General features: G+C 42.5%; 1 protein-coding gene across 1 annotated transcript; it reads right to left on the reverse strand.

The window, feature by feature from the left end:
- Positions 1-12,904: 12,904 nt before the first annotated feature.
- Positions 12,905-13,723, reverse strand: LOC145805453 (uncharacterized). The gene is made up of 2 exons (XM_082900591.1): positions 13,458-13,723; positions 12,905-13,343 (listed from the first exon to the last, which is right to left on the reverse strand). The coding sequence occupies exons 1-2, from the start codon at positions 13,721-13,723 to the stop codon at positions 12,905-12,907; spliced, it is 705 nt and encodes a 234-aa protein (XP_082756717.1).
- Positions 13,724-14,153: the final 430 nt, after the last annotated feature.

A 14,153-nucleotide genomic window follows, 5' to 3' on the forward strand; every position in this document is an offset into this window, starting at 1 on the left:
TTCTAAAAATTACGCTAATCACAATGGCGTAATCAATTTCGGGTTTTGTGGCCGATAGGGCCTTTAATTTAAATTCTAAAGTAGATAATCAAACAGATTTTTCTACGGTGAACAGATATAAATTCAAAATCACATATATTCATATAAATGGCACTCAAAATCATATCAAACACATAATCACAACCATAATTAAGATTAATTAGCATAATACGGACCAGGGTTGTCACATCAGCCCTGACCATTTCACTGATCACCCCTCTATCTCTGGCTGAGTAGATTTATGTGCTCTAGAAGACGACATTTTCACAGGATTAGAAAATCTTCCTGGGACCGAATCCAAAGCCGAAAAGATAGGTAGAGAATCACTTGTCCAGTTCACCAGACAACGAAATGCAGAGAAGATGGTGGCCAAGAGGCAAGTCGGCGGGGCTAGGGGGAGCCAAGTAACGCCGACACACAATGTTTCTCAAAAGGTAACGGCTCGCAAAACGATAGTCGTTGAATTGGTTCTTGAAGAGAGCGAGACACAAGTCTTGGGGGCTGATCTGATAGGGCAGAAGCGACCTGTCGAGGTCGTGACCGAGTTGGTGGAGGTGTCAATTAAGAAACGACCAAGGGTGAAGATGCCACCTATCGAAGATGATGTATCCAAGGCATTCGTCATCCATCCACGGATGAAGAATGTGGCGGTACTAACTAGTGGGTCGACCATCAAAGATCCCGCCATAGCCCTAAATGTGGAACCGAATTTCATCTCGATTGCTTTGACGGTGCAGTCGGCCATATTGGTAAGCTGCAAAAATACCTTAAATTTCCTAAAAGCTGAAATTTCCATTACTACTCTAACATGTTTTGGTTTCATTGATTTGCCAGGCGGCGAAAAGGATCACCGAGATCAGCCGTTGTCATTATGACGTCATAGAATGATTCGACATCCTTGAAGGCCGGCTAAAAAAAGAGCAGAGCAAGGCTGTTGTTATAATTGCCGATTTATCTGCGGTGACAGCAAAGGCCGAAGAAGAGCAAGTGAGGGCAGTTGCTGCTCAAGAGAAAGCTCAACACGTCAACCTTCTCCGAAGGGCCACCGAAGAGAGAGCAAACTTGATAAATGGCTCTCTAAAGTCGGCTTAAGAAAAACTTTCAAAACTGAAGGTCAATCTTGAGGAGAAGAAGGCGAGGGAGTTCGCAGAGGCAAACGCGGTCAAAGCCTTTGATGTCGGTGAGCTGAAGGCCAAGGAGTTATACGCTGATGAAGGCTTGAAGTTTAAGAATCGAGGCTTCAAGCACAAATGACTCAAAGCTTTGGCGGCCGCCAAGGTGACTCTTGATCAGTCGATTCCCTATGAGCAATTAGAAATCGAACTGCTGGAATCGGATCTAGAGGATTTGGACTTTTGATTGGCCATTTTTGCAATAGATAGTTTCCTCTGCCTTTGTTTTGTTAGCGTTTGTTAGCACTTTATTTTGGACTTAGGCTATTTTCATGTATAAAGTGAATGTAATCATGCAGTTTATTAATGAAAATGCCTATTTTGTGAATGAATGTGAATGTTTAAGTATTGAGAAACTAAAATGTACCATATCACCATACCAAAAATAAAAACACAAAAAGAAATGGTTTCAGAGCCCAATAGATTAATAAATCTAGAAACCGAATAGATTAATAAATCTCCCCTTGTCACATTGAAGCACTGAGCATAGCCGCCGAATACATGGATGAAGCATGTTCACGGGGTCAGGTGGGGCATTGTACTAATTTGGCGAAATGTCTGAAGATAAACCGAATAGATTAACAAATCTGCCCTTTCCCCAGTTGATCACTAAGCATAACCGCTGAATACATGGACGAAGTATGTTCACGGGGTCAGGTGGGGCATTGTACTAATTCGGCAAAATGTCTGAAGAGAAGCCGAATAGATTAACAAATCTGCTGTTGTCCTAGTTGATCAGAGCATAACCGCCGAATACATGGATGAAGCATGTTCACAGGGTCAGATGGGGCATTGTACTAATTTGACGAAATGTCTGAAGAGAAGCCAAATAGATTAACAAATCTGCCCTTGCCCCAGTTGATCACTGAGCATAACCACTGAATACATAGATGAAGCATGTTCACAGGGTTAGGTGGGGCATTGTACTAATTTGGCGAAATGTCTGAAGAGAAGCCAAATAGATTAACAAATCTGTCATTGCCCCAATTGATCACTGAGCATAACTGCCATATACATGGACGAAGCATGTTCAAGGGGTTAGGTGGGCCGTTGTACTAATTCGGAAAAATGTCTGAAAAGAAGCCAAATAGATTAATAAATCTGCCCTTGCCCTAGTTGATCACTGAGCATAACCACCGAATACATGGAAAGACGGCGGCGACCGCAAGCACTTCGTAATTGCTACAACCACAATTAATAAGCGGGGTGGCCAGGCGTGTGTGGGGCTTGTGGCCTCTTTAAATGGAAGTTGCTCAGACCTAAATGAATGTAAAAAGAAAAAAAGCACTACGTTTCCTTGAGAAAAATTCGTATGTCCAGCAAAGTATTCTTCAATAGCAGAGGGGAAGGATGTTAGCTAAACTGGACGCAGAAATGAACTATAGAACTAGTGATGAAGCCTCTCAAACGGGTAAAATGATGTCAAAGGGGCGAGGGAATCGTCGATCCCCCCACCGTCGAAGCAGGTCTCCCAGAGGGGGTGAAGTGGAAAAATCACCAAGAAGGGGGGTGCAGCAATAAGGGAACTCAAGAACTGGGAATGCACCTGCTTCAATGCGGAACGAACCGAGAAGGCCACCGCACTTTTTAAGTTTTTCAGTGTTTATTGGGAACAAGCCAATGACTGAGGCAGACTTAATTATTCGGGATCTGAACGTGACAGTTGAGTTTACTCGCCAAATGTTTCCACCTGAAGTGCAATAATCAATGATCGGACGGGGTGACTATGAAATTTTCAAATAGGGCATTCATGGAGCGGTCAGGGGACTCTATAACTCATATGAGATTGGAATATGCCTTCGAGCAGTGAAAAGAGAAATTGAACAGAAAGACGGGCGTATTCGGGACTTAGAGTGCTGCGCGAAAAAGGCCGAGAGTGAACTGAGAAAATCCAAAGCCGTCCAAATTCAATCGGCAAACGCAACGAACCCCGATTGTAATAGACAGAGTAAACCAGTGCCTACTTGATCATTCGATAGCCGATTGGGATATGGCAAGCATGTTCAAAAAAGAAGAGATAAGAACACGGGCCTATGAAGAAGGGTTTTTTGATGGCCGAAAGATCGGGATTGAGAAGACTAAAAAAAAGTTGGCGGATAACATTTGCCGATACGAGAATCGTGGTTTTAAACACAGATGGACCAAGGCTTTGCAAGCTGCTGGTATCGACTCGGCGTCGCCGTTGTACCAAAGCTACAAGTTTCCCTTCGAAGCCTATGACGCCGAGAAGACCGATGATGAAGAAGATGGTCTCAGTCTGGAGAAAGCCTAAATAACAAGAAAAACTTGTAATGTACTATTTACTTTAAGAGGATCCATGTATTTGTTTTTGTAGCAAGATTTGTAGCTAAAAACTGCGTATTGCTTGAAATAAATATGCATTGTGTTTGTTTACTTGTCATAATTTGATTACTAAATTTCATTGATTTCGCGAACTCTGAATCCTTAGATTGATTCGGCCACTCGTGCGTAGCACAAAGGGCGCTCCAAATTCAGAGTCTCTACAATGGAAAAACATGATCAAGAACGAAGGGCGCTTCGAATTAGGAGGCTTAGTCGGCCAATCGTACCGAGTACGAGGGGCACTCCGAATTCAGAGGCTGTGTAATAGCCAAAAGTGATCAAGCACGAAGGGCGCTCCGAATTCAAAGGCTTATTCGGCCAATCATGCCAAACACGAGGGGCGCTCCAAATTCGGAGGTTGTGTAATAGCCAAACGTGATCAAGCATGAAGGGCGCTTCGAATTCGGAGGCTTATTCGGCCAATTTTGCCAAGCACGAGGGGCACTCTGAATTTAGAGGCTTTATAATAGCCAAATGTGATCAAGCATGAAGGGTGTTTCGAATTAGGAAGTTTACTCGACCAATCGTGTCGAGAACGAGAGACACTCCGAATTTAGAGGCTTTGTAATGGCCAAACGTGATTAATCACAAAAGGTGCTCCGAATTCAGAGGCTTGTTCGGCCAATCATGTTGAGCATGAGGGGCACTTTGAATTCGGAGGCTTTGTGATGGCCAAACGTGATCAATCACGAATGATGCTCCAAATTCGGAGGCTTGTTTGGCCAATTGTGCCGAACACGAGGGGCACTCCAAATTCGGAGGCTGTGTAATAACCAAACATGATCAAACACGAAGGGCGTTCCGAATTCCAAGGCTTGTTCGGCCAATCGTACCAAGCACGAGGAGTGCTCTGAATTCGAAGTCTTTGTAATAGCCAAGCGTGATCAAGCATGAAGGGCGCTCTAAATTTGGAGGCTTATTCGGCCAATTGTGCCGAGCACGAAGGGCACTCCGAATTCGGAGTCTTGTTCGGCCAATCATGCCAAGCACGAGAGGCGCTCCGAATTCGGAGTCTTTGTAATAGCCAAACATAATCAAGCATGAAGGGCGTTTTGAATTCGGAGGCTTATTCGGCCAATCGTGCCGAACACAAGGGGTGCTCCGAATTCAGGGGCTTTTATCAAGTGTCAAATTAAAACGAAAAGTTAATGAGAAAGACATATTGTATTACTAAGAAACCACATAGATGTTTACATGCTTGGACAACAACAAAAACAAAAGTGGACTAGCATATCAGACAAGTCAGTTTAATGATAAAATTTACGCAACTGGGTCAAATTCCAAGGTCATGGTAAACTCTTGCCAGCCATGTTTAAAAGGCGATATGCTCCCATGTTGGCGATTGATTCAATCTGGTAAGGGCCATCCCAGTTGGGGCCTAGTTTTCCAACTGTCGGGTTTTTAGTAGTAAGGAGCACTTTTTTGAGTGCCAATTCTCTAGGGGCATAACGGCGCAACTGCACGTGCTGGTTATATAACTTGGCAAGCTGCTGCTGATATCGCGCCATGCGCACAAGTGCTTGATCTCGGTGCTCCTCGATCAAATTTAGATCTAAGGCTAACACCATGTCGTTATGCCTTGTTGTAGACCGCCCGAACTCACTTCGCATGCCCCCCTTTTGGAAATGGCGTGAATTGTAATTCTAGCTACTACAGTTCAGACTCCTGTCATGGTTTTGAATCTAATCTCACAAAGTGCAATGTGAGACTGATAAATCACCAAAGAGTCCAAATCCGGCAATCGTTTTGGAAAATCAATTTTGATCAAGAAGTGCCAAATATGGACTGTTTTACCAGATTTCAGAATCGCCACCTAAATATTTTGTTTTGGGAAATTTAGGAAATCCTGACTTGTGCCTAAGGCCACGTGTCCGTCATCACCAAAGTTGCTTCGGCTCGGGAACCTGGGTATAAGGGGGCAAGGTCATGAAATGAGCACCCCCGCTCGCCCGATCAAAGGATCTGCCTCTACTAACATGATATGTTGTTTTTGAAAACACATGCACTCTTATTCCGGTTATTAATCTACCTTACTATGTGATGCGCACAACATACAAGTATAGACTCAATCACGCGGATTGGAACAAAATAACTCATGTTTGTTTTTTAAAGTGGTTTGAAAGTGCTACTCGCAAGTAGGCTAAGACGCGGATTTGCCACCCTCAAGTGGGCTTAGAAAAACATGATTTTTGCCACTTCAAGTGGGCTCAAAACTCACAATCATCGAGTTATTCCAATTCAAACAATCGAACCTTCATCCACAAGTATTCATGCAGTTTAAACAATTAAGCAGTTAGCCTCATGGCAAGCATGCTATCATGGCAATATGCAGTCACACTCATGCAATATGCTAAAGCGTAAACACTTACAGTGTACTCCGAGCCAAAACAAAAGCTAGTTAGTAATCAATGCATGATCCTAACTAAGTTAAGATGCCTAATGCAACACAGGCAAAATGCAACTAAGATAGGCTCAGCTATTCTAAGATGTCATGTGAATGCAACTAGATAACATGTATTCAAATTGATATTGAAACATAATGCAGTTAGTATGATGCGCCGAGCCCGGTACATGCAAGACAGATGCATGAATGAAAACATGCGAAACATAAGTATGCTAATTGAAACATGCCCTAAAACTAACCATCATAAGCGGTTAAATAAAAGGGAGAAAGAAATGAGGTTGGAAGACATGCATCACATACACGCACATTTATTACAACATTTGCCCTTTCGACGGAGGGTCCGAATGAATACGCTAAGCTAGCTATGCTAAGCCATTCTAACTAATCTAATGATCTAATTAGACTAATTATTACACAATCAAATTGAATATCTAGCTAACACTAAGCTAATTATTACAAAACTTTAACTAATTAACAAATGAATTAATTAAATTACAAATTCATGCTAAGCATTAAAATATGTAAACTAGGCTGCCCCAGCTCTGCCTTGAAGAAGTTGAAGATGCATGCTCGATTCCCGTCCCGAAAGCTCTCCAAATGCTCTTTAGAGGCTTTGTCTGCAGGGTGTCCTTGAGAACTAGTTGTTGGATCTCACGAAAACAGTACTGAGGAGTGCACCAGTGGCTTGCCGGCCATAAGAGGTGGCTGCCGACCCCCCTGCCGACCAAGAGTGTACACTGCCGGTCATAAATGAAGAGCTACCGACCAACAATAAGAGGGTGCCGGCCACTAGTGTGCTATGACACCAAGCTGTAGCAGAGCACAAAATAAAGAAAATAGAGAGTCTTCCAAAGGTATGTACGCACTATGTCACTCCATATCACTTCAAAACATTCATGGAGGGGGCATCATTGGATCCAAGACCATCAATCACGCATCTCGATGCATGATGGCCAAAGGTCCAACATGTGCAAATTCAATAAATGCATGACAAACAAGACACCAAAACCATCTCCTTATCATGAGAAATCAAAAGCAATGGAGACCAAGGGAGATTGGCTCATTTCATCACTTCAAGTATGAAATAAGCTAATCCACCTTGTGTTCAAACACAACATCGGGTTGAACACGATGCAATGCACACAAACAACGTGACATGCAAAACTCTTATGCTAATCTTGACATGTTAAGATGGCATGCAAGACTCTATCATGCAAACACTCGTGCACAACATGTTAAGGGGCCAAGAACACCAAGGCTAGTGAAGAACATGACACTATAAGGATGCATCACAATGCTCAAATATCCAAATCAGCTCAAAACAGAGTTACATCATACCCAAAACAGTGGCAAAACATGCTGAAATGGAGACTCAAAGGACTAGACAAACATGTATACATGTTAGTGCAAGATTAAGGCACAAGACACAACTCTCCAAAGGCATTAAAAGAGTGAAACATGGAGTACAATGGCATATGTTCCAGCACTGAAATGTCATGCTAAATGACTTAAAATCATGCAAACAACCCATGTAATGCATGTTGCAAGGCTTAAGCATCAAACCTAGTGAAGTGTATTACACTAGAAGCATGCAAGACAATGCTCAAATGGCCAAACCAACCCCAAACAGACCTTATGCAGGCCTAAACAGTAGCCAAAATGGACTGAGATGATGGCTTGAAAGGCAAAAAAATGAGGCTCATGCAATGGCTCACAAATAAGGCATAAGGGTACAACTCTCAAGAGCACTTAAAGAGTGGAAAACATGGAAGTGTAACAACACTATATGCTCTGAAATATCATTCTAAATGATGCTAAAACATGCAAATACCTCAAATCAAGCATGCAAGATACCTCAAACTCAAAGCTAGTCAAAGCTATTGCACTACAAGCATGCATAACAAGCATCATTCGACCAAGAAGCCTCAAAAAAGAGCTAAAACATGAGTGAAAATTTGTTGGAATGAAGCCAAAACATGCTAGAATAATGGGCCAAAACACCAAGTATACTAGGCTAGTGAGCAAGGTTTACACTACAAGTGTAAGAAGCAAATGAGGGATGCTCTAACCCACCAAAAACAAAGTTGTATCATGCCAAAATAACACCGAAAACATGCTGAGATAGAACCAAAATTGTCACGACCCTATTCCGCCCCTAGTAGAATGGTGCAGTGATGGCCAGTAATCCGAGATTACCGAAGGTCAACTTTCAAAATTCACATACAATCAGAGTATTTCATATGGGGCTAACATGTGCGAAAGCAATATATACAAATCTAATTAGTCCATAAGAGCTGTGCATAAGTCAAATGAAATGGCATACATCTTTACATAGCTTTACAACTTGAATACAAATAAAATAAAGTACATGTTACATCTTGATCAAAAGGCTTCTCAAGCCGACATATACAAAATACATGAAATATAAAGTCAAGAAACATAATCTTCAAGATGCTGACATAACATAGATCAAACATCATCTTGCAAATAACACATCTCGACGTCACCGCCTTCATGCTTGTTACCTACATATATAAGGAGAGGGTGAGCTTGGATACTCAGTGAATGGTATAAGTAATAAAGGGGTTAAATGAATGATTCCCGAGGTCCTTGTCAAAATAATACATATATCATAGCTTGTTCAAAATATGGGATGAATCAAGTTCATCAATCAAATCTTGGCTTTTCAAATCTTCTTGGGATGTTTAATAACATCTACATAATACATGGGGTGATGACATTCTTGACAAAACAAACCCACCCGTTCATAGACCGTCGGTGGCAAAACAAGACAAAACAAGGGAATAATCGACCCAGAATCGATTAGACAAATCTACCCATATCCCAGACCGTTGGTGGGGCCATCCGTTCCCTGACCGTCGATGGCAGAGATCTCTCAAGCAATGGTGCAGATGCATTATAGTCCCCTGGCACTAAGGACTTTCCAAGAATGCCATCAAAACAAGATAATACTTAATATACAAAATAGGGATAATCATTCATGCTTGACCAAATACTTTTCAAAACAAGGTAAAGCAAAGCTTATCAAAACATGATAACATAGCTTTATTAAAAATACCACTCACATAGTTCTTGGGATGTCGGGATCAAGGCAAAGGTCCAAGTCCTACAAACACATGGCAAAGCCTATTGAATGCACTCTTAAAAACAAGCTTCACATGAATGCAAATGAGCTAGGGAAAACATGCTGGAAAACACCTAGGGAAAACATGCTGGGAAACATATAGGGAAAACATGCTGGAAAACACCTAGGGAAAACATGCTGGAAAACATCTAGGGAAAACATGCTGGGTACCAACCAGGTCTTGGAATGGATGCAGAGAAATGATCTAGGCAATAATGACCTAGCTGAGTGAACTCAGGAGGTCTTGGCCGAGGTCCCACACCTCTTGGCCGAGGTGTGGTTACCTAGGGAAAACATGCTGGGTACCAACCAGGTCTTGGAATGGATGCACAGAAATGATCTAGGCAATAATGACCTAGCTGAGTGAACTCAGGAGGTCTTGGCCGAGGTCCCACACCTCTTGGCCGAGGTGTGGTTACCTAGGCTTCGGCGTATAGCTGCCTGCCGAGGTGCATCCAAGACAACTAAAGGTGCAAGTGATCATGCAAGGTAGGCCAATGTGAGAGACGATGCTTGGCCTAGGTGTGTGATCTAGGCCAGAGTGGTCTCGGTGACCACACCTAGGGAAATGAGGTCGAGAAATCTGGTTTCCCTCTCTTGAAGAACATGAAGAACATGAATGCTAAAATCATAACTTTTTTATTACAAAATCTGGGATTTCATGGCATGAGTTCGAAAACGTGGACCTGGGTACCCATACTTGAAGATCATATGAAAACAAACACGAAAACATGGATATTGATACAAACTTTCAGATCAAAACATGGTTTTTCCTCAAGAGCACATGAATATCACTTTCTCTTTCTAAAACCGAACTTTAAAGCAATGCATGGTTCATGAAACATGCTAGATCATGCAATGCGATTAGATCAACATAAAGAATAACAAGAGTAGATCACGAATCTAACCTTAAAACACTGATCTAACGGTTCGATCTCTAGGGATCAAGCTTGGAAATCCACTTCTCTCTAGAACTCCTCTTCCTCTTCCTAGAGCCTCTCTCTCTACCTAGAACAAAGATATAGAAATGATAGGTTTTCTCTCTCTATCGGCTGATTTAACTCTTCGCTGGGACACGTGGCACTACCGGATTGGTTCTCCTCAAAAGGTGATAGAAAGACAAGACAAGTGTATGACAAAGTGTGTACAACAAGCTAGATGACATGGGCACTCCGGCAGGTAATGATCTCGGCTAAGGACATAGGCTTCGGCAAGTAAGGTCTCAATGATCTCGACTATGAAGGATAACACTTGGCCAAGCTGTGCCACACCTCGGCCTAGATGTGCCACACCTCGGTCTAGGTCATTCCAGTCCCGGAACAAGATCACTAGGTGCAAGGATCAAGGATCTAGGACGCCTAGATGATAACATCTCGGCCTAGGTGATGCACACCTCGGCCTAGATGATGACATCTTGGCCAATATGCCTAGGTGATGGTGGAGGTCAACCAAAGTGGTTCCAAGATGGTCTTAGGGGTAGGAGTTTCAAAGGTGTGACCTAGGCTTGGCATGACCTAGGCTTAGCATAGCAGGGAAGGAACAAAGCATGCAAGCAACACATAAGCAAAACAAGACAAGATTCATGAATGCAAACTTAACAAGACAAAGTTATGTAAATGCACATAAACAAGACTAAGACATGAATATGGGTTGTTACAAAAATAGGCTAGCATGATGGATCATGGCATTGAACACAAAAGGCTAAATGGCAAATTTACACTACAAGTGTAAAAAGCAAACATGAGATGACCAAACCAGCCATGAACAGAGTTATATCAGACCTAAAAACTCACAAAAACATGCTCACACTAAGCCTCAAGAGGATAGAAATACATGCTCATTTGATAGGCCAATAACACAAACAAACAAGACAAGAAGAGAGGGGACCACCCCCTCTCATTTGAGGCCTCAAAACCACATTTCTACCATTGAAAATCCACTGAATTTCAATGGTTAGAAGGCCAAATAAAGATTGCCTCAAGGGCCTTAAGAGATGGTTCAAAACAAGGCCAAACAAGATACACAAGAGGGTATAACACCCTCAACAACAAAGAGGCCTTAAACAACCATCATAAGCATTAAAATACAGAACTTTTTTCAGTTAAAAGCAAGGCCTAAAACAATATGCAAGGATGGCCAATACGGTATACAAACAAAGGCTTAAAAGGGGAATATACTCACCCTTGAAGCACAACTTCGAAACCAGCAACTTCTTAGGCAAAAACCAACTTTCAGAGCTCAAATAACACTCCCAAGAACCTCAGCTCAAAGATGGTGGTGTGTTACTAGGTGTTGTAGTGCAAAAGTGAAGAGAAAATACACTTTAAGGCACAATCTAGCTCAATATAGAGAGAGAGAGAGAGAGAGAGAGAGAGTAAGAAATATAGAGAGAGAAAGATATATTGTCTCTCCAAATTGCTGAACCTCAATAAAGGGGGAGGAGCCTTCCCTTATATAAAGGCATACAATGCAAAGCTTGTTAAACAAGCTTGAAATTGGGTTCATCCCTCTATACACAGAGGAGGGATTAGTGAAAACCAGCTGGCTCAAAGATCTAGCACAAAATTTGCTGAGACAAGGTGTTCTGCCGGCCATCAGTGGTGGCCAGCAGTGCCTCATTGATGGCCGACAGGCTTCATCAATGGTAGACAGGGATAAATGGATGGCCAGCAGTGCCAAACAATGGCCGACAGTGCACTACAATAAGCATGCTGAAAGGACCAACACATGGTCCAAAAATGGGACAGAAAGGATACAGGATTTGGAAAGCTCAAACCTGTGACGTTCCGCCGTGAAATTTGAGTACTCGACGAGCAATCGAACTTGTCCCTAGATGTACCTGCAAGCATATCCAAGTCTTCAGGACGGTAAAAAATGGGGTGTCTACACTTGTGTCGAAAGCCTTTGATTTCAGAGCGGGCAGGCCGATCTCAAGAGGGATAATAGCCTCTGTCCTAAAGCATAAGGCGAACGGTGTTTCTCCAATGGACTGCCTCAGAGTGGTTTGGTGAGCCCACAATACACTAGGCAACTCTTCAACCCACTTGCCCTTGGCCTTCTCCAATCTTTTCTTGATTCTGTCCAGGGTAACTTTATTAGTGGCCTCGACCTGACCGTTGCTTTGTGGGTACGATGGTGAGGAAAAATAGGGCTGGATACCATATGTAGTACATAACTCCCGATAGACGCCACAATTGAATTAGGTGCCATTGTCGGATACAAGTGCTCTTGGTATGCCAAATCGAGTTATAATGTTCTTCCACACAAAGCGTTTAACATCGACATCTCAGATTTGTGCCAGTATTCTACTTCGACCCACTTCGTGAAATAGTCTGTTCCAACGATCAAGAATCATTTGTTTCTTGGAGCTCGTGGTAATGGTCTGACGATGTCAAGGCCTCATTGAGCAAATGGCCAAGGACTAGTAACGAAATTTAATTTTTCGGTGGGCAAGTGAGTTAATAGGAAGAACTTTTGGCATTGTTCACACTTCTTTACGTAGTTCTTGGCATCAGTAAGCATGGTTAGCCAATAATATCCCTGCATTACGGCTCGATGCGCCAACGAGCGCCCTCTAAAGTGAGCACCGTAACTACCTTCATGTATTTCGGCCAAGAAGTCTTCGATTTTGTCTGGGTGAACACATTCTAGATATGGCCCTGAGAGATATTATTTGTAAAGCTTTTCCTGGGGATCCAGGTAATATCATAGGGCTTTATTCCGCAATTTGTAGGCTTTTTTCTTATCTATTGGTAGCTGTTCTGAGGAGAGAAATGTAGCGATGGGGTCTATCTAACTCGGTCATAAGTTAATGATGTTAACCTGAACCGGTTCAGAAGAAATGATACTTGGCTCTGGGATGAATCCTACTTCAATGATTCTTTTGAGTTCTGAGTTAATGGTAGAAGCTAGGCAAGCAAAAGCATCTGTATGTGTGTTCTGATCTTGGGTTATCTGATTCAGCTTGTGGTGGTCAAACTTTGTGAGCAAGGAATTTTCCGTTTTCATATAGGCTGTCATTCGGTCGTTCTTAGCTGCATATTCCCTTTTCAGCTGGTTGATGACTAATTTTGGGTCACAGAAAACCTGCAGCTGCCAGGCACCAAGGTGAAGTGCGTTACGAAGGTCGGTTAGCAATGCTTCATATTTAGCCTCATTATTTGATGCATCGAAATCCAGTTTGATTACCTGCTCGATTATTGCCCCTTCAGGGGTCATGATTACTATGCTTGCCCCGCTGCTACATTGGTTAAATGATCCATCACAATACATTTGCCAAATGTCTCCAACATACATTCTCCAATCTGGTTGAGGTTAAGGGGAGAGTTGATCAGATATGAAGTTGACATGGCACCTTGTAAACTCGGCTACAAAGTCGGCCAGCACCTGCTCTTTAATGATCGTTTTGGGCAAAAACTGAATGTCATACTGTCCGAGTTTCAAAGCCCATTTAGAGACACGCCCCGATGCTTTCACGCTACGAAGAGCTACTCGGAGAGGATAGTCCGTTATTACCCCTATGGTATGAGCATGAAAATAGTGCATCAACTTTCTAGTAACCACCACAAGAGCCAGGATGAGCTTTTCCAGTGGTAGGTATCGTGTTTCAGTGTCAACCATCGCCTTGCTTACATAGTAGATTGGTCGCTGCTCCCCGAGTTCTTTCTTTAATAACACGGCACTAATCGCCCGGTCGGATACTGTCACAACCCAAACCGCCCTTATAGGTTTAGCATCGTAACCGGCCAGTAATCCTTGGATTACCAAAGGCCTCTTGACAGAACAACATATAGTAAGGGGTTGCGGAAGAAAATATAGAGAATATACAATGTTCATAAAGCTGTGTTAACATATATGAGACGAAAATCTTCATAACAAACTTGTATAAATATATATAACGTCATAAATACATTAAGCATGCATCACATAATCATAAAAATGAAATTAAAAGGGGACTTAGCCTAGTGTATAGATAGGCAAACCAACAAAAACATTTGTAGGAGGATTACAAAACTAAACATCTCAAAAAGGGAACCTCCCCGTGAGGCAC

This window comes from Camellia sinensis, chromosome 13, assembly GCF_055761805.1.
Source record: "Camellia sinensis isolate YWXY chromosome 13, ASM5576180v1, whole genome shotgun sequence".
NCBI lineage: Eukaryota > Viridiplantae > Streptophyta > Magnoliopsida > Ericales > Theaceae > Camellia > Camellia sinensis.

Excerpts from the sequence above, each read along its gene's own strand:
- LOC145805453 (XM_082900591.1), bottom strand. The coding sequence starts at position 13,723 with ATGGTTGACACTGAAACACGATACCTACCACTGGAAAAGCTCATCCTG. Across the intron at positions 13,344-13,457 it reads TTTGTAGCCGAGTTTACAAG|CAGCGGGGCAAGCATAGTAA; the intron begins GTGCCATGTCAA and ends TAACCAATGTAG.